Source organism: Mobula hypostoma, chromosome 22, assembly GCF_963921235.1.
Source record: "Mobula hypostoma chromosome 22, sMobHyp1.1, whole genome shotgun sequence".
In the NCBI taxonomy this organism is placed as follows: domain Eukaryota; kingdom Metazoa; phylum Chordata; class Chondrichthyes; order Myliobatiformes; family Myliobatidae; genus Mobula; species Mobula hypostoma.
The window spans coordinates 31230952-31258903 of NC_086118.1; the positions used below are offsets into that span (position 1 = coordinate 31230952).

Sequence of the window (27952 nt, forward strand, 5' to 3'; positions counted from 1 at the left end):
TGGTAAATTAATTAAAATGGAATTAGACACTGGTTCAGCTGTTTCAGTCATTCTACAAAATGAGTCTGAGAGGCATTTCAAAGATATTAAACTGAAGCCTGAAGATGTCCAATTAAGAACTTGTACTGGGAAAAAAATATAACTCTTGTGGGAATGACATCCATAACAGTGAAATACAACAACCAGCAAGTCACATTGAGCTTGAATATGACAAACAAGAGGATCAGTATTGTGGGGGACAGTGAAACAGATACAACGTGATTTGAAAATCCATCCACAATTTGCTTGCCACATCCTCTGCAATAGACCTAACTGAAAGCAAATTAAGAATGATATTGGGAGATGCCCCAACTGTCTCCATGGTGTACTCGTGCATCTTCATTAGTTCAAGAGAGACATCCTAGGAAGAAGAAAAAGGAAAGGAAAAAGAAAGGTTCCAGAGTTGTCAGAACCATGTTCTGCAGTCTCAGCGTCACTTCCTACAACCACCACAGAGGAGGCCCCAGAACCTGATATTGTTTCACAGCTACAAGTTTCACCTGCCAAGCAGACTTGACATAAAGATGTTATGCCACCAGAGTAAAAATTCTCCACAGTGATTAAATCTTTGGTTCTAAATGGGACAATTTAAAATCTTCTATGCTGAGGATGTGTGTACAGTGCCTAGAAGTATTCCCACCCCTCAGAAGTTTTCATGTTTTACTGTTTTACAACTTTGAATCAAGGTGGATTTGACTTAGCTTTTTTTGACACTGCTCGGCCAGATTTTGCCAGAAAGCCATGTGGGAGACTCTGAAGTCAGCTGGAAGAAGGTTCTATGGTCAGATGAAACCAAAATTGAGCACTTTGACCATCAGACTAAACGCTATGTTTAGCATAAGCCAAATGCCACATAGCAAAAACACACCATCCCTACCATAAAGCATGGTGGTGGCTGCATCATGCGATGGGGTTGCTTCACTGCAGCAGGCTCTGGAAGGCTTATAATGGTAGAGGGTAAAATGAATGCAGCAAAATAAAGGGAAATCCTGGAGGATAACCTGATGAAGTCTGCAAGAGCACTGCGGCTTGGGAGAACATTTGTTTTCCAGCTTGACAAAGACCCCAAGCATGAAGCCAAAGCTGCACGGGAATGGCTTAAAAACAGCAAAGTTAATGTCCTGGAGTGGCCAAGTCAAAGTCCAGACCTCAATCCATTTGAGAATTTGTGGCTGGACTTGGAAAGGGCTGTTCACTCATGATCCTCATGCATTCTGACAGAGCTTGAGTGGTTTTGTAAACAAGAATGGGAGAAAAATTGAAGTGACCCGATGTGCAAAGCTGATAGAAACCTATCCACACAGACTGATCCACTATGGCTGTAATTGCTGTCAAATGTGCATTTACTAAATACTGACTTGAAGGGGGTGAGTAATTTTACAGTCAATTATTTTGTTTAATAACTAATAAATATAGACCAATTTGTAGAAATTTGTTTTCACTTCACTTTGACACAAGAGGCTTCTGTTGATCAGTGTCAGGAAAGCCAAATTAAATCTACTGTGATTCAATATTCTAAAGCAATAAAACAGGAAAGCTTCCAAAGGGGATGAATACTTATAGGCACTGTATATAGTAGCTGTATTGTATAGTATACTGTGTATATAAGTACATTCAGATACATTCTATATTGACAGAGCTTATAGCTAAGAAGGAAGCAGTGTGTATTTAATATTTCAATAAGTAATCTTGTAAATATGTTGATGATTAAGCATTCTTGTTAATTTACGTAATTCATTATGAGTCGTATGTATAAATGTGTGAATTGCATACGTTGTCGTGCTACCAAATGATATGCGCACTTCGCTTGAAGTAAATTTGAAGTTAGACCTGCATTTTCGGACTCCCGTGCCTTCCTTTAAATTAGTTTACTGTTTTGAAGTTACAAAACCTAACACAACTACTTAAACCCATGGAGGAATGATAAATTTGTTAGTGGTTTTATTGTGAGCTGTTGATGAGATCAAAATTTAAGAGACCCATCTTTTCTAACCATGGTTAACTGAACTGTTCTACATTTTCAAAGGCCAAGTTTAATGTCAGAGAAATGTATACAATATATATCCTGAAATGCTTTTGCTTCGCAAAACGTCCACGAAAACAGAGAAGTGCCCCAAAGAATGAACGACAGTTAAATGTGAGAACCCCGAAGTCCCCCCCAACTCTCCCCTCCTGCGCATTAGCGACAGCGAGCAACGATCCCCCTCTCCTTCCCCTCCCCCAGCAAAAATAAACACGCATCGGTGCAATCTCCGAGCCCTAGCGTGTGCTAAGCAATAGCAAAGACACAGACTAAAGTTACCCCAAAAACTTCACACTTCATTTGGAATTAGACAATTCACAGGTTCTCTCTCTCCCTGGCAAGGGAGAGTGAGGTGCCCCCCATTTTCACAGCGAGCAGGAGACATAAGAACAACACACTGGTTTATGATCTTAAAAGTTTGTTTCATCGGTTTTTTCAAGCTCTGTGTTCAAAGATCACAAAGACCTCGGGTCTTCTGGCCCACAGTGAAAGATTTTCCAGCTTCCCCGACGACACGAGTCTCCAGCCGTGACAACGACCCTCGATCCACCCGCCTCCAGGGCCCCAAGATCTTAGGCTTCCGAACATGATCGAGATTCTCAGGCCAAGCTCTTGGCATGTCGAATAGTGGCCAGTCATGGAAACCTGAGAACGGGTCCCATTCCCGCAAAGAACCAAAGCCTGCGTGTAACTCCAGGTCAGGGTCTTCAAAAGAACCCCGAAAGGAAAAAATAAAGATATTAAAGGTAGAAATAGAACTGTTTCCGAAGATGCAAGCATTAGGCATCATCATCCCTCCTAACCAAAGCAGAAATATTTGGAACTACCTCATTGCAGTGTCTGAATCTGTATTTCCTATTTGCTGAAATTGCAAAGTCAACTTGTTTTATGTTAACATTTATTTTCTACTTTCTTCTAGGACAATGTAGAAAGGATAGATGCTTTGGAGACAAGTGTTGAATATTTTATTGAGAAGTATGAGAAACCTTATAAGCCTGTGGTACTGATAAATGCTGAGCGAGGATGGGCAGCACATGAAAAGTGGACACTGGAGCGATTAAAGCGCAAGTACAGGAATCAAAAATTTAAGTGTGGGGAAGACAACGATGGTTATTCTGTTAAAATGAAGATGAAGTATTACGCTGACTATATGGAAACTACAAAAGATGATAGTCCTCTGTACATTTTTGACAGTAGCTATGGGGAGCATCCTAAAAGAAGGAAACTTTTAGAAGATTATGAAGTGCCAAAATATTTCAAAGATGATTTGTTCCAGTTTGCAGGGGAAAAGCGAAGACCTCCATACAGGTAATAGCAGCCTGGACAAATCTGTTTTCATTGCTGCCTGTATATTTTCAGCATGTATAAGGTAGCTTCTCTATCCCAAAAGCCTTGGGTGGAATTTCTATATTTCAAGTTGAAATTGTGTGAAAGGTCCACTTGGAACTCTGGAGCCTTGTTTTTTTTTATATATTAGAGAAGACTGTGAGCTGTAATAATGCAGAACAATAGATTCTGTTTTACAATGGAAGTCACCCTGATGGATATCTGGCAATTATTGATCTTTAATAAAAAGAAAATGAGAAAATGATTGATCTTTTAAACATGGTTCCGCCTAAATACCCATGATTTTGAAAGAACTATTCAAAAGGATACTCCTTTGTTGATCAAAATAAGTAATGAAAAAGATATTTTAAGAAAATATGCAAAGAATTGAGAAAATATACTAAGATTCGCTTTCAGTAAGGAAGGGCCAAATATTTTTGGACTGCTTTCTCAGGATGGGAAATGAGTACATCATCTTGTGAGTCAGTTTTATTCAGCAATCCCATTCATATTATCAAAAGCAACTACAGCTTGAAGTTCTTTATCAGTGGTAGCTTTTTGCAATATTGGAATATATTGTAGGTAAAGCATCCCACTCAGATGGTTTTCTTTTCCTTGACAATTCTATCCAAAATATTATTAACTGTGATGACAGTTAATTTGATTTTTTTGTGTAAACTTTGAACATGTTGAACTAGAGCTTGTATGCAGAAGCAATGGAACAGAGTTACATCAAGAATTCTGAAGTCTGAAGTTCAGAGGAAACAGTCACCTAATCGGTGTCAGAAATAGGCCTGCAACCTAGCCTTGGAAGACCTTTTTTGCACAAAGCCACTTAATTTTCTACAACCTACCTTAAGCCATAAGACATAGGAGCAGAATTAACCATTCGGCTCAACAAGTCTGCTCTGCCATTCCATCGTGGCTGATTCCAGATCCCACTCAAGCCCCTACACCTGCTTTTTTCCCATATCCTTTGATGCCCTGACCGATCTGGAAACTCAACTTCTGCCTTAAATATACCCAATGACTTGACCTCCACCACAGTCTGTGGCAGAGCATTCCATGGATTTAATACTCTCTGGTTTAAAAAAAGTTCCTCCTTACCTCTATTTTAAAGGGTTGTCTCTCAATCTTGAGGTTGTTCCTTCTAGTTCCAGATGCCCCCACCAGAGAAAACATCCTCTCCACATGCACCATATCTAGTCCCTTCAATTTTCAGTAGGCTTCAATGAGATCCCTCCTGCATTATAAATTCCATTGAGTGCGGGCCCAAAGCTGCCAGGTGCTCATTTTAACCCTTTCATTCCTGGAATCATCCTTGTGAACCTCCACTGGACACTCTCCAATGACAATACATCCTTTCTGAGATGTTGGGCCCAAAACCATTGACAATACTCTAAATGTGGCCTGACTAGATTCTTGTAAAGGCTCAGCATTGTCTCCTTGCTTTTTGTATTTATTTACCTTGAAATGGATGCCAACATTGCATTTGCTTTCTTTACCACAGACTCAACCTGTAAACTAACCTTCTGGTAGTCTCACAGGAGGATTCTTAAGTCTCTCTGGACCTTGGCTTATTCATTTGTACCTTGACCTCTTCATGTAATTATATCAGGGAAATAACCTCCTGACATTTTAATCCACCACATCACCGAGTCCCAAATAGCTGCTCTTCATGATGGCATTATAAATTAATCTTACTTTTTTTTTTGTGGCTTCTTGATAATGTTCAAGATGCCAGCAAAGAAAACAATGACAGGGAACTGTGCAGGAAATTAATCTGAACACTGGTTGGAAGAGGGTTCCAAGTTGGAAAAGTAGAATCTCTCTGATCTTGTATGTGGAGTTGAGTTTGACATAGAAGATCAGAGGGGAAGTAAAAGTTGACCTATGACCTATAATTTGGAGAGATGTCATAAGGGGTGTGAGGAGTGAAGTTTCAACGACGTTGTGTATGTTTGGTAGAATAAAGTGGCATTTATTTTATCCTTTTGTTTTCCTATTTTCATTTTTTCACCAAGTAATATACTTACATTTGTCATTGAGAGTGACTTTCTGAATGACCATATGAGTCCTTTTTGGAAGAAAAGGTTAAAGGTTTTACTACACATTTCTTTGCAATTTATTTTTTTATTGAATTTCATCATCAAACAAACATTTCCATAAGATGTATTTCAGATACTGTACATATATATCGTAATCATATTTGTCACAAATCTCCACATAATATTTATCTGAGGTATACACTTATAGAAAGGAGAAAAGAGAGAGAACAATCGAAAGAAAAACTATGTACAGAGTAGTAAGTAATTTTTTTTACAACATATTCGTTGACTTGTGAGAATAAAATCAGGCCTATGAGGTGTTATGTAGTTAAACCATTTTTTCCAGTATGAATAAAATTGTTCCAACTTATGATTAACAGATGCTGTTATCTTCTCCATTTTGTAAATGTACATCGTAATTTCCATCCATACATTTAAAGTTGGGCTTTTCTGTGATAACCATTTCCTGGTAAGGGTCTTTTTACCAGCCACCAGCAGTACATTCATTAAATATTTATCTCTTTTCAACCATTCTTGAGGTATATACCCAAAATATATGGTCTTACTCTGTAAGGGTATTTCACATTTAAAGATGTCTTGTAGGGCATTATGTATCCCACTCCAATAGTCTTTGACAACAGGGCATTCCCAGAAAATATGATAATGGTTTGCATTTTGATTTCCACAATTTCTCCAGCAAGCAGGGGGTTACTATTATAATGGGATTTCTGAGAGGGTGTAATAAAATATCTTATCAAGTTTTTCCACTCGAACTCCCTGCATTTCTGTGAACTGGTACACTTCCATTGATACCTCCATATTATTGTCCAGTCTTCCTCAGATGTTATTATCCCTCCCTCCTTCTTCCATTTTGTTTTAATGTATGAAGTCGAATGTGATTTAAGATTTGACAAACCCTTATAAATGCTTGAAATTATTCTACTACCGTTGTCTGAATTATATGCTTTTCTAAATATCTCTATCAGACATGTACTTGCCTTGGTTACATTTTTAACCGTCCTATTTACATACTGTTGCATCTGTAAATACCGGTGAAAGTCTTGTTTTTCTAATAAGTGTTTCTCTTTGAGCATTTCAAAACTGAACAGTGTTCCGTCTTTCATTATAGTGCAAATAACTGTTATTCCTTTAGCTGCCCAGTCCTTAAATCTCGCATCCAATTTATTCAGCGTAAAGCCGGAGTCATATGCACACCATTTAAGAATTTGCAATATCTCCCTCTGGTTGATTACTACAGCTCCAATGCCATGTTTAAGTTTTCTGGCGACACCACCATTTGTCTGGCTAAATTAAAGGTGGTGATGAATCAGCACATAGGAGAGAGATTGAAAATCTGGCTGAGTGGTGCCACAGCAACAACCTCACACTCAATGTCAGAAAAACAAAAGAGCTGTATGTTGACTACTGAAGGAAGAAACTGGAGGTTGATGAGCTGATCCTCATCAGGAGCTCAGTGGTGGAGAGGATCAGCAACGTTAAATTCCTCGGTGTTATCATTTCAGAGGATCTCCTGGGTCACACACTGCCATTACAAAGAAGGCATGGTAGCACTCAGAAGCTTGTGAAGATTCAGCATGTCATTTAAAACTTTGACAAACTTCTTTAGATGTGTGATTGAGAGCACAGTGACTGGTTGCATCACAGCCTGGTATGGAAACACCAATGCCCTTGAACAGAAAAAGCCTACAAAAAGTACTGGATACAGCACAGTACATCAAGGGTAAAGCCCTCCTACTGAGCACATCTACAAGGAGCATTGTTGCTGAAAAGTAGTATCCATCTTCAAGGGACCCCCTGTCCAGGCTATGCTCACTTCTCATTGTTGCCATCAGGAGGGAATTGCCCAGGCCTCACGTCCAACACTGCCCAGTTCAGGAACAATTACAGTATTTTCCTTCAACCATTAAGCTCTTGAGCCAGAGGGGATAACTTCACTCACCCGAACACTGAACTGATTCCACAATCTATAGACTCACTTTCAAGGACTCTACAACCTATGTTCTCAATATTTATTTAATATTTTGATTTTCTCTCTTTTGGTATTTGCATAGTTTGTTGTCTTTTACACATTGGTGGTTTGTCTTTTTGTGAGGTTTTCCCTTGATTCTTGTGCATCTTTGTATTTATTGTGAATGCCCACAAGAAAATGAATCTTGGTAGAATATACTTTGATAATGAATTTACTTTGAACTTAAAAGTTTTTTTTGCAGGAAGAATATTTCTAGTGTGTTCCATTAACAAAAGATGAATGGCATCAAGATCAATAATGAGGAAAAAAAAAGTCGTCTTGCAAGATTTAATGTAAACGTAAAAATATTTACTGTGATTTATCTTTTCAGATGGTTTGTCATGGGCCCTCCGAGGTCTGGAACTGGTGTCCATATTGATCCTTTAGGAACAAGTGCATGGAATGCTCTGGTTCAAGGTCATAAGCGTTGGTGTCTGTTTCCTACAAATACACCTCGTGAACTTATAAAACTGACAAGGGAAGAAGGAGGAAATCAGCAGGATGAGGCCATCACATGGTTTGTGATTGTTTATCCTCGAACGCAGCAACCAACCTGGCCCCAAGAGTTTAAACCTCTGGAAATTCTTCAGAAACCTGGGGAAACTGTATTTGTGCCAGGTGATATTTCTCAGAGTAATGTTTACTTATACTGGTCTACATTGAATGGGATGAATAGTGATGAAAAGTCATAATGCCTAAGTGAACCATTTTTAACATTTTTTTATTTATAGGTGATACTGCTATTTCTCCCATTCAGTCAACAGAAACAATGTGTCCACTTTCAAAAATGACTGAATTGTTAGAAAGATTATTTTGTTTTGGTTGTATTTCTAGCTGGCATTGAGAATTTTCAGGACTCAATGCATGTTGGTGCGCACTTTTGAGATGTAGGACAATTGATTTGCAGTGGATCTGGGAAAGACAGAAGTTAATTAATATTGTGCTGTGATGGAATGACAAATGTCTGCATTCATAAAAAATTCTGTGTTACAAAAATGGGCCTCAATACTCATTTGTTTTTTTTCCTCATTCTAAACTTTATGTAGGCCCGGATGTCTTTGTGGTATTCTATTCGAATAAGTGTAACATCCAATCTGTGTAAAAATGCTCATCTTTGCCATGATTGAGAGTTTGTCTCCACGCAGACCACAGATGAAACTTGTTTTTCTCTAGCTCTGTATAACTCTTAAGTGATAATTTAACCATTCAGCCTTCTGGCTTGGTTCATCCTTATTATGTTTGGCATACATATGTCAATTGTTTGTCTCTTATGTTCAGTAGAATCAGCTCTTCTGGATTCAGAACTGATAGGTTTAGAATTTGCCACTGAAACTGAAGCTATGTTATTTTGTGCAAAATAGTGAAGAGTGAAAAGAATCTATATACATCACTTTAGAAGAATGAAATATTTGTGCTGTGATATACTGAGAAAATTCATTTTCAAGTTGATTGTCATTCTCTCCACTACAGTAAATACAATGCTACGAGTCAAGGTTCACATAAAAAATCTTATTTCTTGCCCATAAATATAAGTTCTTGCAGTTAATGTAGGGGAATTTAATAGGTTAGCTGGCATTTATTTTCATGCTATGAAGATGAAGCTTAAAGATCTTAAAGCTTTAATGAGTAGTAGGGATTGCTGGATCTGGAGGTTTGAAGGTTGAATTGAGAAAGCTAGTATTTTTCAATAAGTTGTATCAAAGTCATGATTTGACTGACTAGCAATTATTGTTCATTACCCAGATAATAGACCCATTCAGCCACTCCAAGATGGCCATCTTTCTGTACTCATCAGGATGCGTCTGTCAGTGCTGCAAATTAGTGTCCATTTGCAAACTTTTGATTTCAACACTTCAAGGTGATTTATAAGAAGGAAAATGTATTACTAGTTTTCCCATAATGACCTTTGATTATTTTGGAAAACATAGAAAAAAAGACTTCCTTTTGGTTGTAATAGCAAGGTGAAAAAATAAGTCATGGATTCCTTTAATCCTGGGTAAACGTATACTACTTTAAATGAGAATTAAAAATGTGGTTCTTACAAAATGTTCATTTTACCTTTCAGGTGGATGGTGGCACGTGGTACTCAATATGGATCATACTATTGCTGTTACTCAAAATTTTGCCAGCGCAACCAACTTTCCTGTGGTCTGGCATAAAACCGTTAGAGGACGCCCTAAATTGTCCAGAAAGTGGTACAGGTAATTTCAGACAGAGTGTTCTTTGGAATGAAGTTTAAATTCAGGAGATACTGCTTTCAAAATGTTTGTGATTGTGCCTGATGTAAATTATTTAGAAATAATAGTGAATGAAAAATATCTTTCTTTTAATGTATTACTTCAGTTTCATGTGCTGCATGTTCTGGCATCTCTAAACCTAAATGTTTGAAACTATAGTGAGCAAACAGTTCAGAATGGTCTTACTGCTTATTTATTGCCAACTATCAGAGTCCAAAATCACTGCTTTTGAACACAAACACACGCAACTGATGCTATTTTAAAAATGTCTGCTCTAAGCATGCTGTAGCATAAAATGGCCATACAAGTGTGCGTAACTGACACTAGTTATAAACTATTTGGCAACAGTCTCCTGCCCCAATTAAGCAGTATAGTGTCCCACATAAACTGAGAATCTCAGCAATTTTCTTGTTTAGTTTTTGTTCTTTAAGTGTTGTCTCAAATAAACAGCTACCCTGATTAACAGCTGGCCCAGTTAACCAGAATCCACTGTATTTATTATCCTCATTTGCAGAACTAAAGGACAAGGACAACTTTGCTCTCTATAGCTGACACACCACCACCTTAGTGCAAGATTCTCATGGTATTCTAGCTGTTCAGCTCTTCATGTGAATGTCATTTCACTACTTCAAGTTAGGAACTAAGAATTTTAAGATATTTATTGGCAATCATCTTGAATTACAATGAAAATGAAGCTTTGGAGGATTCAATTGTTGATACTTTTGTATGAAAGCAGTCTGTTATCTATACTGGGTGTCTGCACTGATTTTGTTCATTGCATACACCAGATGAATGCCTTTACTAACTATCATGAATTAACACACAGATTTATAGTACTGTTGTGCTCTTGGTAGTATTTTAATTTGCTCTGTTTCATTTAAATACATAATTTGTTACTTAGTTTGTCTTTTTTATACCTTTATAACAATTTCCATGAAACCGGCTATTTGGCCATCTGCTTAACTGAGCCAAATTATACTGGTCCTGATGTGTCCTAGTTAACTGGAATCAACTATTTCAAGAGCTGAAACTCTTCTGTTTCAACTAAGAGTGCTGAAGTCAGGTTGGAGTTAAAAATTAGCGTCTTTAGTGTAAAATGGCGCAAAAATATAAATAGACTTGTAATTACAAATTAGTTGTGGCATACAACTTATAGAAAATTGATTGGTTTAAGTATTGGTCTAAGTGTAAGTTTATTAACAGTTTTATTCAGTTAAAGGTTCATTGAGAAGAATCAAATATGCTCTTTTATATAATGACAGGATCTTAAAGCAGGAACGGCCAGAACTTGCTGTAGCAGCAGATTTGGTTGATCTGCAGGAGTCAACAGGTATTGCATCAGACAGCTCAAGTGATTCTTCTAGTTCGTCCAGTTCCAGTTCCTCAGACTCTGACTCAGAGGTGAGAATTAAATTTTTTTTAAATCATTGAGTTAAGTTTTGTTGATTTCATTAATGCTGTCATAAGCAAGGAATGGAATAAAACTTGTAATATATGTTTAGTCAAATCTGAGATCCATTCTTGCAATTATAGTGGGAAAACTCAAAATTTGAAAATCATGCAAGGAAGGAATTCAATATGTAATTCTTGATAACTCATGAAGATTTGTTTCTGTATCTGTGCAAATAGCAATATGCACCTGCTCATCAAAATAAGATTTTGGTCTCACATTGAAAGGTTTCAACATGGTTTCACTTAGCCTGGTGATATTTATTGCAGTGTTAAGGAGAAAAGTCAATTGAAAAGGCAAAAAAGGCTTGTGTTTATGAAGCCATTTGTAGTGGCAGAATTCTGTTAAGTATATTTGTACTGACCAAAATAAAGAGGATTTTTAATGAAAAAAATGTTTTTTTTTGTGCTGGTAATCACAAACCCAAATATAAACGTTTATGGGACCGGTCATTTGAATTAAAGGAAGTCCCAATGTCTGATGTAGATTCTGATTGTAAATCAGCCATGAAGTTTTGGCAAGCAGAATAATAAGTTTTCTAAAACAGATGTGGTTAAGACAAAGAAATTTAATACTTGAAAATAAATGTATCTTAATAAAACAATCAGCAAGCCAAGCTGAGGTACTTGAGATGGATAGATTGGAAAATAATTGCACACAGGTTTGGAATACAAACAATATTAGAGCACAAAACACTTCACAAATGTACAGTGTGGGTTTTGATAAATTCAGTCTATTAAAAGGACTCAGAGTAGATCAGGAAAATTATTTTTCTTTGTAAAAGTCAATTAAATTGGTAAAGTCTATTTAGTTTTGCAATAAAATTGCAAGAAGATATTGGAACAGTAGAAATACATGCAAAAACATTTACTTGGGGAAGAAAAATGGAAAAAGAAAATGGAGCATTGTCTATGTAAGTTGAGCATCTAACCTCAATCATGCGATTTGTGACTATGATTATTTTAATTAGGCATTTAATTTGTTTTTTTTATTCTGGTTCTTTTCCACTTTTTTCCTATCTTTTAAAATGCATTGCAGCAGTGAAGGGGAAAGAAAAAAAAAAAGAAAATATGGACAAAGACATGGAGAGATTTCTGGGAAGGATAGGACAAAGCACAGAGGAAATGTAAATGTAAGAAGTACATTCTGGGGTATTTTGGAGAATGAAGATAGCTACAACAAATGCAAACTGTCCATATGACAAGTAGCTGAGGTGCTCAGAAACTCTCACACTGATTACAGATTGTTTGTACCTCGCTGATCTTGTATCTCAAAAGGGAAATGCACTAACTTATTGAAAAATAACATTTCATAATAGTGTTAGGTTACCACAAGTTTACTGTAGGGAGAGAAGCTTTCAAAAAAATGCTCTAGTTAAGGAATTATGGCTAATATAATTTGAACATCCATGTACCTGTGATTCAGGAAGCATTTTAACTTTGAGTAAGAAAAATCAATACCTGCTTGAACCAGACTAATTTACCAGCTAATTATTTCAGTAGTTTATTCTGATCGAAAAAATGATTTGATTCACAACCTTATTGTCACTCTAAGTGGAATGTTAACTGTGAGGTTACCAGAAATGCATCTTCAACTTTTTTCATTCCAAATTTTCACTTTCTAATTCTTTCTGTCAAATTCAGATACAGGTATATGAATCATTTACTGATCATTTTTAATCATTACTACCACGTTTGTAAATGAGTATTTGTACTTTATTGAATCAACCTTCCTTCTATAGTTCCCAGTTAGATATATTGAGCAATGCATTCACAACACAATTTAGGACACACAGTACACTTACTCATAATTTCAGTCATCATTCTTTCTGTTGGAAGTAATCATTGATTTTATGATTCAGTTTGGTTATTAACTCTCTGACACATACAGCTTGCCATATCTTCAACATATAGTGGCATGCAAAAGTTTAGGCACCCCTGGTCAAAATTTGTTCCTGTGAATAGCTAAGCGAGTAAAAGTTGAACTGATTTCCAAAAGCCATAAAGTTAAAGATGACACATTTCTTTAATATTTTAAGCAAGGGAACTTTTTTATTTCCATCTTTTACAGTTTCAAAATAGCAAAAAAGGCAAAGGGCCCAAAGCAAAAGTTTGGGCACCCTGCATGGCAGTACTGAGTAACACCCCCTTTGGCAAGTATCACAGCTTGTAAACACTTTCTGTAGCCAGCTAAGAGTCTTTCAGTTCTTGTTTGGGGGATTTTCACCCATTCTTCCTTGCAAAAGACTTCTAGTTCTGTGAGATTCTTGGGCCATCTTGCATGCACTGCTCTTTTGAGGTCTATCTACAGATTCTCGATGTTTAGGTCAGGGGACTGTGAGGGCCATGGCAAAACCTTCAGCTTGCGCCTCTTGAGGTAGTCCAATGTGGATTTTGAGGTGTATTTAGGTTCATTATCCTGTTGTAGAAGCCATCCTCGTTTCATCTTCAGCCTTTTTACAGACAGTGTGATGTTTGCTTCCAGAATTTGCTGATATTTAATTGAATTCATTCTTCCCTCTACCAGTAGATGTTCCCCGTGCCACTGGCTGTAACACAAGCCCAAAGCATGATTGATCCACCCCCATGCTTAACAGTTGGAGAGGGGTTCTTTTCTTGAAGTTCTGCACACTTTTTTCTCCAAACATACCTTTGCTCATTGCAGCCAAGAAATTCTGTTCAAAAGGTTCAAAGGAACATCTAAAGCCTGATGCATTTTGGAAACAAGTCCTGTGGACTGATGAAGTTAAAATAGAACTTTTCGGCCGCAATGAGCAAAGGTATGTTTGGAGAAAAAAGGGTGCAGAATTTCATGAAAAGAACCCCTCCCCAACTGTTAAGCATGGGGGTGGATCGATCATGCTTTGGGCTTGTGTTGCAGCCAGTGGCACAGGGAACATTTACTGGTAGAGGGAAGAATGAAATCAATTAAATACCAGCAAATTCTGGAAGCAAACATCATACCGTCTGTATATATAAAAAAAAAGCCGAAGATGAAAAGAGGATGGCTTCTACAGCAGGATAATGAACCAAATCACACCTCAAAATCTACAATGGACTACCTCAAGAGGCGCAAGCTGAAGGTTTTGCCATGGCCCCACAGTCCCCTGATCTAAACATCATCGAAAATCTGTGGATAGATCTCAAAAGAGCAGTGCATGCAAGATGGCCCAAGAATCTCACAGAAATAAAGTCTTTTGCACGGAGGAATGGGTAAAAATCCCCCAAACAAGAATTGAAAGACTCTTAGCTGGCTACAAAAGGTGTTTACAAGCTGTCATACTTGCCAAAGGGGGTATTACTAAGTATTGCCATGCAGGGTGCCCAAACTTTTGCTTCGGGTCCTTTTCCTTTCTTGTTAATTTGAAACTGTAAAAGATGGAGATAAAAAAGTTTCCTTGCTTAAAATATTAAGAAGTGTGTCATCTTTAAAGTTGTGCCTTTTGGAAATCAGTTCATCTTTTACTCGCTTAGCTATTCACGGGAACAGAAATTTTGACCAGGGGTACCCAAACTTTTGCATTCCACTGTATTTCTCACATTTTTATAGAGAGGTAATCAGACAGAAATGGTTTGAAACAAAAGATAAAAGTGTGATGGTGACTTCAGTTTTAACTGAAGCATTGCATTTTAAATAGGGAGGAAAGGAAGCTGAAGCAGTATGAAAATGTCATGAGGAAAAATCTTTTCTTGGTGACTGGTTTTGAGGTGGAATACACTGCTTGACTTTCTAATGAATGCAGATTTAATTGTGGGGTTTACAAGGAAGCTGGGTAAGTATCTGAAAAGAGAGAATTAGCAAAATCAAGATGAAAGGGCTATGGAGTTTCCTTGCATAAAGCTACTGTTGATGTGATAGATCAACTGATTTCCTTTCAATAACGAGCGTCTTAGTGTTGTATTCTAAATTGCCACTGTTAAAACAGTTCAATAAATATAATATGAATAAACCGTTATTTTCTGTGATTCTAATCATGTTATGGAAGGCGTGCCTGAATATTGGTACTGCATATTTGATGACATGTCTGCCAATGTTGGGATGGGGAGTTTAGTAGGACTGGAGGATCTATAGTGATTAGTAAAGCTAATAACATGAAGGACTTTAAACATAACTATTAACTTGTAAGTGTTGAACTCAGAGCAGTGTGTTAACTGGGATGACGGTTTAGAGGAACATTATAAGAACTGGACAGTTGGGTGAGTTTTTTGGTGTGAATGAGAATTTCAGCTACAACTGAGGTGAGAGTGAGTTATTTTACAAAGTTAATAATGAGAGGTGTTCCTACGAGAGAAAATATGAAAGGCTGTGCATCGTCAGGTTGAATGCTTCAGAATAATACTGCTTCAGTTACGAACTTGTGTAAGATGTCCTTCTAATATATCAGCAAAAATTACCTATGTGAAATGGAATGAAATAGACAAATATTGTCTGCAATCATTTTAAGAAAAATGAGGACCAGTTATTCCAATATACAAGATGGTTGAAATATTGATTCTGGAAATTATCATTTTTGTAGGAAAAAATAGGCATACTTTTAAGTGATTGAGTTCTATGGAATAATAACTTAAGCATTTAGTTTGATGACTTTATTTCTTACAATGTAAAATGCAATAAGCCCTTCTCATTTGATGTATGATACAAATTAGTGTACATTCAAAACACTCACAAATCCATGCTGAATATGGTAATATGGCCGATAGAATTGTCCAACAGAAACAAGCTGTTCAGCTCACCATGTTAATTTCTACCATCAGTATCTACCTCTTTCCCAGCACTTGGTCCATATTCTGCCATGTGTTAACAATTTAACTGATTATCCAGACACTTAAATGTTTGAGTACCTACATTCATGAGTGGAAACATTCTTCAGACCCCCTCTAAATCTTTTAATCCTGACTCTAAATATATTCCTTGTGCTTATAGATTCAATCGTACCTCCAGTTAGTAAATATGTTTATACTTCAAAAGTGGATCTGTGTAATTATCAAGTTGCCCTAGAGTAACCAAACCCATTATACCATTTTCTGCAGAAAATGAAAACTAAACAAACTGTCTTGTTGCAAGAATACATTCCTTCAATTCTTCTAAATGTATCTGCCCTGAAATCTCAAACAAAAATTGCTTCTTCATGACAAAATGCTATGGCGGTACACAGCATTAAAACAAAGATGTACATCTTTTCTCTGCCTATTGTTAGATTCTGATAGGTATTTTGTTGCAAGCTCCTGGGAAGATCATATTATCATTATTATTATTGTTTGGAGGTTTTTATTTCTCTACCTGCTACTGTAACTCTAGTGTTATTTATTTTCATTGCTTTGTATAAAATAAGCTTCCTTCTACATCACAGCTTTTTGGAGAAGACTGTTTTGAAACTAGAATATTAGAGCAGGAATTCTGTAAGAATTTGTAAGTTAGTGCAAAATCTTTCGCAGATGGGGGGAGGAATTGAAATGGGGTAAAACCTTATGCTTCCTCTATTCACAGATAGCATGGAGGAAACCAGGAAAAGCAACTCAATATTTTTGCAGATATGATAAACTCTTAAATTTTAAGGGTGACCTCTTTAGACTGAGCTATAAACTAATGTAGACCTGAGCATTATAGTATGTTGATTCAACTATTGGCTTTGGGCAGAAGTAGCTGTGGAATTGAGGTACAAGTCAAGGAGAGTAATTTCTATATGTGGTCCATTTATTTCATGCTGATATGGTTTATCCAGTTCACCAGATCTCCTATTTAAGTCATTAGTTTATATTTGTTATTAACGCAGGTATTGATGAGTTCAGGGTGCATTTCCCGCAATGTGAGCGACTTGCTATTCAAATGACAACATTCGGCTTCATCTAACAAACTCTTGGTGATGCCATGGGTCTTTCTGAATAATGGCCATCTTGATTGTGACTGCTGGTTGTATAACATTTACCTTATTATTGTAACATCAGTGTATATATTAGGAATGGTTTGATGCACCTTGATAAAGCAGTTTTTAGTACCATTAGTGCTTTTCATTAATACTATTGAGTTCTGAAACTAGTTTCCTGTAATCCTCCTAGAAATTTGTGCTACATTTTTAAACTGTTTCGCTGAACACCTATGCTCTGTCTGCCAGAGAAAGCAGGATCTCCCAGTGGCCACACATTTTAATTCCACATCCCATTCCCATTCTGATATGTCTGTCCACGGCCTCCTCTACTGTAAAGATGAAGCCACACTCAGGTTGGAGGAACAACACCTTATATTCCGTCTGGGTAGCCTCTAACCTGATGGCATGAACATTGACTTCTCTAATTTCTGTTAATGCCCCACCTCCCCTTCGTACCCCATCTGTTATTTATTTATTAAGTTTTTTTTCTCTCTCCTTTTTCTCCCTCTGTCTCTCTCACTATACTCCTTGCCCACCCTCTGGGCTACCCCCCCCACCTTTCTTTCTCCCTAGACCTCCCGTCCCATGATCCTCTCCCTTCTCCAGCCTCATATCCCTTTTGCCAATCAACTTTCCAGCTCTTAGCTCCATCCCTCCTCCTCCTGTCTTCTCCTATCATTTCAGATCTCCCCATCCCCCTCCCACTTTCAAATCTCTTACTATCTCTTCTTTCAGTTAGTCCTGACGAAGGGTCTCGGCCCAAAACGTCGACTGTACCTCTTCCTATAGAGGCTGCCTGGCCTGCTGCATTCACCAGCAATTTTTGTGTGTTGCTTGAAATTCCAGCATCTGCAGATTTCCTTGTGTTTGCGTTTTTAAACTAATGCACACTTCGTGAATTTGGCTACTTTCTCAAGTAACTGTGATTTGCCTATTTACTTTTAAATTGCTCTTTTTGAAATCCATTTATTGTTCATTCCATTGATACTGTGGACCTTTTGTTTACAAAAGATCCTTAAAATATTCATTGGTCTTCCAGTATCCTTTTTTAGTTTGCTGTCTATTCTTTCTACAGTCCTTAAATCTCTTTAAATAATTGATTCTGCTTTACTCTGAAGATTTGAGACTAAGCTAATCTTGTATAGTGTTTTTTTTTTAATTTGTGCCATGTAAGTATGCCCTAAAGTATTACAATTTTTGCCAATTTTCCTCAATTTATTTACCATGTTTAAATTTGTTTCCTGTTTTCTTTTAAAATGTTTGGCATCATTTACCAATACTGTAGGAATGCATTTCAGATTTTAGAGCAGTCCAGGACTGATAAAACATCACAGCAAGGCTTTGTTTAGGATCACCTAAAGTACCAACATAAAGCCCTGTTCTGTTTAGTAAAACAATACATGTAGCTATGTCATATACACTTTCTGTCATGCAGCTGCATCAATATTTGTATAAAGGAGCTCACTGTATCATGGCATACTTGAGTTATTTCCATTATCATATAGCTCTTGTCATTGCATGACAGTTTTATGTAATTGCTCAATTATAATCAACTGAATATTGTTTTTTTATATTTTGCACATTTTATAGATAATGTCATTGGTTCCTACGGGGGGGGGGCGGGGGGAAGAAGAATAAAATTGAAAGAAAATGTGCATTATAGATCAATGTTAATGTAATTTTGTAGAAAATATTTGTTCAGTTTCTTAACGAGTTAATTTTTCTCCTTTGAAAAATAGTGTGACTCTGGTGCTGAAGGAGATGGAATGACCCACCGAAGGAAGAAAAGACGAGCCTGCAATATGATGGAAGATTGTAGTTCTCAATCTCGTGATGATTGTGTGAGCAAGGAACGCAGTTCTTCCAGGTGACAAGAAACACTGGAAGAGACCAACTTTGAATCCTAAATTAAAGAATAAAATTACAGTGGAAGGTTAAAATAATTCAGTTGTAGGATTTTAAATGCATCAATATCAGTTTTTTGTTGCTGGTAGATATCTTTTGTTTGCTTCCTTGGTGATTGTGATTCTAAGCATATCGAAGAACATGGAATGTCAAATAACCAATTTCTTTCGTGCAATTTCTGATGTTGTAAAGATATTTTTGTAAACTTTCCCCAAATTAACAGTAATACTGAGCTTTGAACAATTATCACGTCAGTGTTAGCTCAGAATTATTAGATAATTTTTATTACTGGTGATTAATATTTCTGTTCAAGTTTTGCTTGAACTAAATAAAGTTGTACACTGAATAAATTGGATTTTACCCTAAAGTGCTCAATTCAGAAAACATTTTGTTCATGACTAGATTCAAAGGGTTTTCACAATAGTTATCTGCATGGGTCTAAAACATTGATACCTTGGTTTCCTCCTACTTAATCTATAATTGACTCAACCATCAGTATAAAAATAACATGCTATTGATCTGGTAGAGGATGACACACCAAATATTGATTGAGAACATATGCAATGAGACTTAAGTCATTCTGGCCTGGATAAAGAACTGAGTCATGCTGGCAGTAGCTGATCAGACTTGTACGAAACCCAACACATGATTAGGGTTAGGATTCTGATTGGATGTAATAGTGAAGAGTTCTGATTAATTGCCATGTTAACATTAAGTTTGTTCTTGGTGTACATTTATTATTCTATTAACCATTATTCCAGGTATGTTTCATTTTGTTTTCTGATTAGCTTATAACCAAACAATCAAGCTGATTACAATATTGGGGGAATTGACAATGAGAGTTTAGTTTTTTTCCTCCCTTCTGTTACAATGATTTTTGATACTAGGTATTAGTGAATATTCCATACTAAGGTCTGCTAGAAATTATACTTAACAGTTTTTAGTAATTTACTACATTTTGCAGTTGATATATAAAATCAGCCAATTATCACGTTAACATGTTGCCCTGGTTCATTTTGAGGTAATTAGATGATATTTATGTAATTGGAATCCTAATCCTGTAGTCTTAACGATCTCTGGTTGCAGTGTCCATTATGGCAAAGCAGGTTCAATGAGCCAGATGGCCTAATTCTGATGCTATGCTTTATAATACTAAAGGCAGTAAAACCAGTTAAATTCTTGCTGCATTATATTAAGTCCTCTCTTGGATGGAAGAAATTCTGAACGTCAATTGAAAGGGAAATGTGTTTTCACTGCTTCCAAATTCAGACAATCCTCTCCCTCACCCCTTCCCAGTATCTATGCATATACTGTCTGTATCTTCATTGCAATAAAGGCTGGTGGTTTATCGTTTTGGGAGATTTTAACCAGGCCAGTCTGAAAAAAATGACTAAGCAACTACCATCACCAGATCACTTACAATACCAGATGAAACAGTACACTGGACCATTGCTACACCACCATCAAGAATGCCTACCATGCTATTCCACGCCCTCACTTCAGGAAGTCTGAACACCTAGCTGTCCTTCTACTCCCTGAGTATTGGCGGAAGCTGAAGACTGCAGCACCAGCAGTGAGGACCAAGAGGGTATGGACAAGGGAAGCACAGGAGCGCCTACAAGACAGTTTTGAATTGGTGGACTGGACTGTATTCAGGGATTCATCTTCGAACCTGGATAAGTATGCTGCAGTTGTTACCAACTTCATTAAAATCTGTGTGGATGAGTGTGTGCTGCAGTTGTTACCAACTTCATTAAAACCTGTGTGGATGAGCACACAGAGCACAAAGACTTGATATACATTCCCAAACCAAAAGCAGTGGATGAACCAGGTGGTACATTGTTTGCTGAAGGCTAGATCTGTGGCATTCAAGTCTGGTGACCCAGACCTGTACCAGAAAGCCAAGTATGATTTGAGGAGGGCTATTTCAAGGACGAAGAGACAATTTCGAATGAGGTTGGAAGCGACATCGGATGCATGGCAACTTTGGCAGGGTCTGCAAGACATTACTTCCTACAAAGCGAAACTCAATAGCATGAATGGCAGCGATGCTTCACTACCAGATAAACTCAATGCCTTCTATGCGCGCTTTGAAAGGGAGAACACAACTACAGCTGTGAAGATCCCTGATGACCCAGTGATCTCTGTCTTAGAGGCTGATGTTAGACTGTCTTTAAAGAGAGTGAACCCCTGCAAGGCAGAAGGTACCAAAGGAGTACCTGGTAAGGCTCTGAAAACCTGTGCCAACCAGTTAGCGGAAGTATTCAAGGTCATTTTCAACCTCTCACTGCTATGGGCGGAAGCTCCCACTTGCTTCAAAAAGGCAACAATTATACCAGTGCCAAAGAATAATGTGGGCTGCCTTAATGACTATCACCCGATAGCACTCATATCTACAATGATGAAATGCTTTGAGAGGATGGTCATGACTAGACTAGACTAGACTAGACTGAACTTGTGCGTATTGCCACAATAGGTCAACGGCAGATGCAATCTCAATGGCTCTTCACGTGGCTTTGGACCACCTGGACAACACAAACACCTACGTCAGGATGCTGTTCATCTATTACAGCTCAGCATTTAATACCATCATTCCCACAATCCTGATTGAGAAGTTGCAGAACCTGGGCCTCTGTCCCTCCCTCTGCAATTGGATCCTCGACCTCCTAACCGGAAGACCACAATCTGTGCGGCTTGGTGATAATACCTTCGCCTCACTGACGATCAACACTGGTGCACATTGGGTGTGTGCTTAGCCTACTGCTCTACTCTCTATACCCATGACTGTGTGGATAGGCATAGCATAAATACCATCTATAAATTTGCTGATGATACAACCATTGTTGGTAGAATCTCAGGTGGTGACGAGAGGGCGTACAGGAGTGGTACAGCAGCAACAACCTGGCACTCAATCTCAGTAAGATGAAAGAACTGATTGTGGACTTCCGGAAGGGTAAGATGAAGGAACAGATACCAATCCTCATAGAGGGATCAGAAGTGGAGAGAGTGAGCAGTTTCAAGTTCCTGGGTGTCAGGATCTTTGAGGATCTAATGTGGTCCCAACATATCGATGCAGTTATAAAGAAGGCAAGACAGCAGCTATACTTCATTCGGAGTTTGAAGAGATTTGGCATGTCAACAGAGACGCTCAAAAACGTCTATAGCTGTACTGTGGAGAGCATTCTGACAGGCTGCCTCACTGTCTGGTATGGGGGGTGGGGGGCTACTGCACAGGACCGAAAGAAGCTGCAGAAGGTTGTAAATCTAGTCAGCTCCATCTTGGGTACCAGCCTACAAAGTACCCAGGACATCTTCAGGGAGCGGTGTCTCAGAAAAGCAGCGTCCATTTAAGGACCTCCAGCACCTAAGGCATGCCCTTTTCTCACTGTTACCATCTGGTAGGAGGTACAGAAGCCTGAAGGCACACACTCGGTGATTCAGGAACAGCTTCTTCCCCTCTGCCTCGATTCCTAAATGGACATTGAATCTTCTGACACCTCCTCACTTTTTTTTAAATACACACCATTTCTGTTTTTGCACATTTCTTTAATCTATTCAATATAGATTGAATATTACCTCTATTCAATATAGGTAATTGATTTACTTGTTAATCTTACTGTATTATTTTTCTTTGCTAGATTATGTATTGCATTGAACTGCTGCTGCTAAGTTAACAAATTTTACACCACATGCTGGTGATAATAAACCTGATTCTGATTCTGATACTTGCAATCTGCATAAGTGCGTGAAGAGGTATCATGCAGGTCATAAACTTGGATATGCCGGGACAAGCAGTTATCTTGACCGTTTGCATGAAATGAAAGCAAATTCATCTGATTCTTCATTCAACTAACAACTACCATTTGCGGTGAAACTGAGTGAGGGGTTTTGGTTTCGTGAACACTGGTCACTCAAAATAAAAGCACAGTACTTTGAGTAGTGGGAAATCTGCTTGTTTGTTTTGTTATTGTGAAGCAATAACACAAGAACTAAATACTGTATGTTTCTAAGTATTTTCTCGGGCTTTAAGATATTCCCAAGGAAGGAGGTGAGCATTTGGATTCAAGTGTGGGAAATACCAGAAAAGTAAATCCCTTATGTATTTCTAAATAATCGTGATAGCAGAAGAGTACAGGTAAGTAGTTCCAAACTTATTGGTTAACGAAGTAAAATAAAGCTTCAACTAATTAGTTTTGCAATTTGATAACAAACTAATGAAATGTCCATCACCTTCCTTGGTTTCAGATGTTAAAATGCATGAGCATTGAAAGGTTAATGTAAGATTCTTTACTCAGCATTTTCAAATTTTGTTTAATCTGCTCTGATGTTTAGTAAGATTATGGGACGGACTTTTTGCCTGAAGTACCAATGCCAAGACTCGTCTATGTATCCCCTAGGTCAACAGTGTCATTTCCTTTCAGCCCATCAGCATCACTTTTCCCTATCTTGCTCCATTGGAGTCCTAGTGGAGTAAAATAGATGGTGTGATCTTCTGTAGACTTTAGTTCTGATGCTCTGAAATCTGCCTACTGAGTCTACACCGTTAGGAACTCAAAGGGAATGGCAGGGCCATGGAGAGTGTTGTTGAACAGAGAGACTTAGAGGTACTGTATCTGTATAGTTCCCTGAAAGTGGTTACACCAGTGGAAAGTATGGTGTAGGTAGGTGTGTGGCATGCTTGCTTTCATCGACTATGGCATTGGGTATAAGAGCTGGGACATCCTGTTAAGGGCTGTACAAAATGTTGGTGAATCAACATTGGAACTTTATGTACAGTTCTGGTTGCCTAGCTATAGGAAGGGTATTATTAAATTAGAAAGAGTGCAGAAACGATTCACAAAGATGTTATCTGACCGATGGACTTGAGTTGTACATGGAGATTGTATGCATGAGGACTGTTTTTACCAGGAATGAAGGAGGATTAAGGGTGACCTTAGGGCTCTGTAAAATCAAAGACATAGATAGTTGGTCATTGATCATAGATAGTCATGGTCTTTTTCCAAGTGTGTAGGAGTCTTAAAACTAGAGGGCATAGATTCATTTTGAAGGGGATCTGAGAAGCAACTTTTTCCACAGAGTCTGGAATGAGTTGCAGGAGGTAATTGCAATATTTAAATGATATTTGGACAAGTACGTGGATAGCAAAGGTTTAGCGAACCCTAGGCCAAACACAGGCATAAAGGACTAACTGAAATGGGCATCTTGGTTGACGTGGATGAATTGGGCCAAATGATTCTAAATCCAGCAAAACCTTGGTAGGGATCCATTCCATTGAATGGGTGTCTCTGGCTCCTGGGAGAAAGGAAGCATTTCTATTTGTTTCAGTGATTTAACTTGATATTTTTTTGGAACTGGTATAGGGGTATGCCCCATAGTTTGTATCCTTAAATGACAAGTTTATTTTTACTGATCATGAGTGTAAATGAATATTTTTAGATGTCAAAGATGCTCACGAATGATCAATCTCTCGATTACAATGGCAAAATAACAATCCCTGAATTTGGAGATGGAGCATTATTGACTGTCGAGTCCCAGTAGCAAACAACACTGAGGGTTACTCCGGAACAAATAATGAAGTATGAGCAGTTGGCCTGGCAGCTTAGTGCAATGGAAGATGTGCCTCCATTCCAAAACTTCTCATTGTTTCAGAATAGTTCCGTGATGCAAAGATGACTTCTGGCTTTTTTATAAGCCACCTAAAGATGGGCATCTTTCATCTTCTCCTGTAAAGACATGGCCAGAACTTGGAGATTGTGTGTTTTGAAGCCCCTCTAATCTGATTCTCTGTTCTTCCCTGTTCCATTGGGTAAAAGATACAAAAGCCTGAAAGCACAATCCACTAAGCTCATGGACATCTGCTTAAGGCTGATTTATACTTTTGCATAGTAGCCTACATCGTAGCCTACGTAGGTGGCCTATGCCATTGTGAGCATTTATACTTGTGTGTTGGTGTGTTTGCGTCACTCTGCAATTCACCACCAAAACACTAGTTGGCTGGGATTCTATGCCACTGTGAGTTCCTTCGTGTTGAAACTCAACACAAAGAAACTCAAACTTCAAACAATGGCGATTGAAACTGAAGGAGGGTGAATTTTCTCTGTTTGTCTGGCCACTGAGAGACATGGACGAGGAAATGCATTTCAAATATTTTCGGATGTTGGCAGGTAGATTTCGCGATTTGGTTCATCGTCTCCAACCATTTATTTCGCATCAGTGTATGCACAGTATACTCAAGAGACTGACAATCACCATTCAAGTTTTAGCTTCAGGTGGAAGTCAACAGGCTGTAGCAGCTAGCTACAAACTGGCGTCAAGCACAGGGTCCTCCATAATTTTGGAGGTCTGTAAAGCTTTATGGAAAGTATTACAGCCAGAGTTCCTTCCCTGCCCTTCAGTCGCCCAATGATAAGCTATTGCAGCGTAGAGGAAATGCAATGCTACCAAGCGACCAATCACAGTTGTTGCAGTCTGCATCGCCGTGACGCATAGTTACATTTTTGGGGAGGTGTGCATTAGGTTACGGTGTCGGGTACGCGGCTACGCTGTACCTACGGCGTCAATTTGACGCACATGTATAAATTGGCCTTTACCCCACTGTCATAAGATTATTGAATGGTTCTCTCATCCAAAAGAACCAACTCTTGACCTCACAATTTACCTCATCTTGCACCTTAGTGTATATGTGTACTGCACTTTCTCTGTAACTATTACATTTTTGTTATGCATTGTGTTACTGCTTTACCTTTTGCTACCTTGTACTGTGTAATGCTTTGGTGTGTATGAAAAGTATACAAGAATAGCTTTTCACTATACCTCAGCACCTGTGACATAATAAACCAATTATAATTTTATTTCTGTTCCAAGCCCACCAAGTTTAATTTTCCTTTTTGTTTTCCATTCCATCTTCACAACCCATTGCCTCTCAATGTTTATCTTCTTGAGATCTAGATTCTACTTAACTCTATTTGAACTTCTTAACTACTCAACGTCTCTTCTTAGCCCTTGTTTCCTGATGCATCTAGAATCATCCCTATCTTGATTTACAATCAATACCACTTGCACTTTGAAAGTGCTGGATGTTCCACAAACTGCTGTTGTACCTCTAGCCTTTCAAGTCTTGTCCTTGAATATTGTACAGCCTCCTAAATCTGTGCCGCCTTTTTTCTGTTAGTCCATCCTCCTGCCTTCTCCCCATAACCCTTGACACCCTTACTATCAACATCCACCATTGTCCATGCAATGAATTCCACAGGTTCACCATCATCAAGCTGAATAAATTTCTCCTCATTTCTGTTCTGTTCTTAGAAGTATGTCCTTTTATGCTGATAAAATATTCTGACATGCGTATAGGAAGGAAATGAAAAATCTGGTGGGATAGTTCTGCAATAACATCTCACTCAGAGTCAGATAAACAGAGCTTATTATCACCATCCAGGCAGTGCCCCTTTCTCACTGCATCCATCGGGTAGGAGAGGCAGAAGCCATCGGGCTCCTGAACTGGCAGGGTAACTTAATTCACCACTCTGACCTACAGACTCACTTTCAAAGACTGCACAACTCAAGTTCTCAGTACTGTTTTCATTTGCACAGTTTATCTTTTGCACATTGGTGTTTGTCAATCTTTGCTTATGAATAGTTTTTCATAAAATTCCATTGTACTTTTTTCCTATACGTGTCTGCAAGAAAATGAAACGTGTACATTTTGATAATACATTTACTTTGAACTTGAACCCCTAACCTTGAATACGTGCCTTCCAGTCCAAGACTCTTCAATTACTGGTAGCATCCACTCCATAGTCAATCTATTCAGGTCTTTTAATATTCAGCATGTTTCAACAATATTCACCCCATATCCTTCCAAACTTCAAGTACAGTTTGAGAGCTTTCAAACACTCCTCAGACATTATCTCTTTCATCCTTGGGATTATTTTCATAAAGCTCCTCAACCCTCTCCACTGCCAGCACATCTATCCTTAGATATGTGGCCCAAAACTACTCACAATATTTCAAGTACTGCAAGTCATGTTACTACATAGTATATCGAGTTTTCCCCCAAAGATCAATATTTGGCCCTCTATTTTTCATCTATATGATTGGTCCACATTGTCACTTCTGAACACATATGCCTGCAATGAGAGCAGTACCTCCTTATCACTGTTCCATTGTCCCTCACCTGTCAAACTGTTAGTCTGGTGCGTGAATAGAAGTTCCTTGAATTGAAACAGTTGGAAAACTAAAATCATTGCGTCAGGTTCTTTTGTCTTCATAAGTATGATTTGCTAGTGCCTGATACAGATTATCACTTGTATTTGCCATTTTTGTTATTTCATCTGGCTCAGCTATATGCTGCAAAAATCCTCATATTAGTCAGTCATGTCTTGGCTTATTTATGATGGGCTACTCTCTATAAACTGAAGATAAAGAAAAGCCCTACTATCTGTGTCCTAACTCAATCATCCCCCCCATTTTGCTGTTTTACAATGCATCATTAAATAACATCACCATTAAAATTCTCACCACTGCTTTTCAAATCCATCTGTATTATTTTTCACTTCCTCTCACTGTGACCTTCTCCAACCCTGCAACATCCCAAGATCCTTGACCATCTCTGATTCCTGATGTTTTACCACTGTGGCTTTGGCTTCAGCTGCAAAGGCCCTAAGCTCCTAAATTTCCATCCTTAATCTTGTATATCCTTTTGCCCCTCTTGACCTACCTCTAAGCTTTCGTCTTCTGGCTATGTACCTTAAGTAACTGAATCATATTTTGGAAGTATTTTAGGTTAGTTTACATAGTTAGAGATCTATATAAGTCAAGATCATTGCTTGTTAATTCACTTATCAGCTGAATGAAGATACGTACTAGTTGTGCTAAACAGTTGAAGGTTTATGCTTATTATATCAATAATCAAAATATTGGAATTTGAGCTTTGTCTAAAAGACCAAGATATTAAGAATACAAAAATATCAAAGTTACAATATAAAACCATGGTCAGAACTGTCCTGTTACAGTACAACACCTAATATTTG

At 38.0% G+C, this 27952-nt stretch overlaps 1 protein-coding gene across 3 annotated transcripts in view; it reads left to right on the forward strand.

The window, feature by feature from the left end:
* The window catches only part of jmjd6 (jumonji domain containing 6, arginine demethylase and lysine hydroxylase), a 33387-nt gene extending 14071 nt beyond the window's left edge, over nucleotides 1-19316 (forward strand). For all 3 annotated transcript variants that reach the window (XM_063074375.1, XM_063074376.1, XM_063074377.1), the window contains 5 exons: nucleotides 2982-3370; nucleotides 7797-8083; nucleotides 9531-9666; nucleotides 10965-11103; nucleotides 18758-19316. In XM_063074375.1, the coding sequence (XP_062930445.1) occupies nucleotides 2982-3370; nucleotides 7797-8083; nucleotides 9531-9666; nucleotides 10965-11103; nucleotides 18758-18889 (1083 nt within the window). In that variant the 3' untranslated portion in view covers nucleotides 18890-19316. The remainder of the gene's footprint in view (nucleotides 1-2981; nucleotides 3371-7796; nucleotides 8084-9530; nucleotides 9667-10964; nucleotides 11104-18757) is intronic.
* Nucleotides 19317-27952: the final 8636 nt, after the last annotated feature.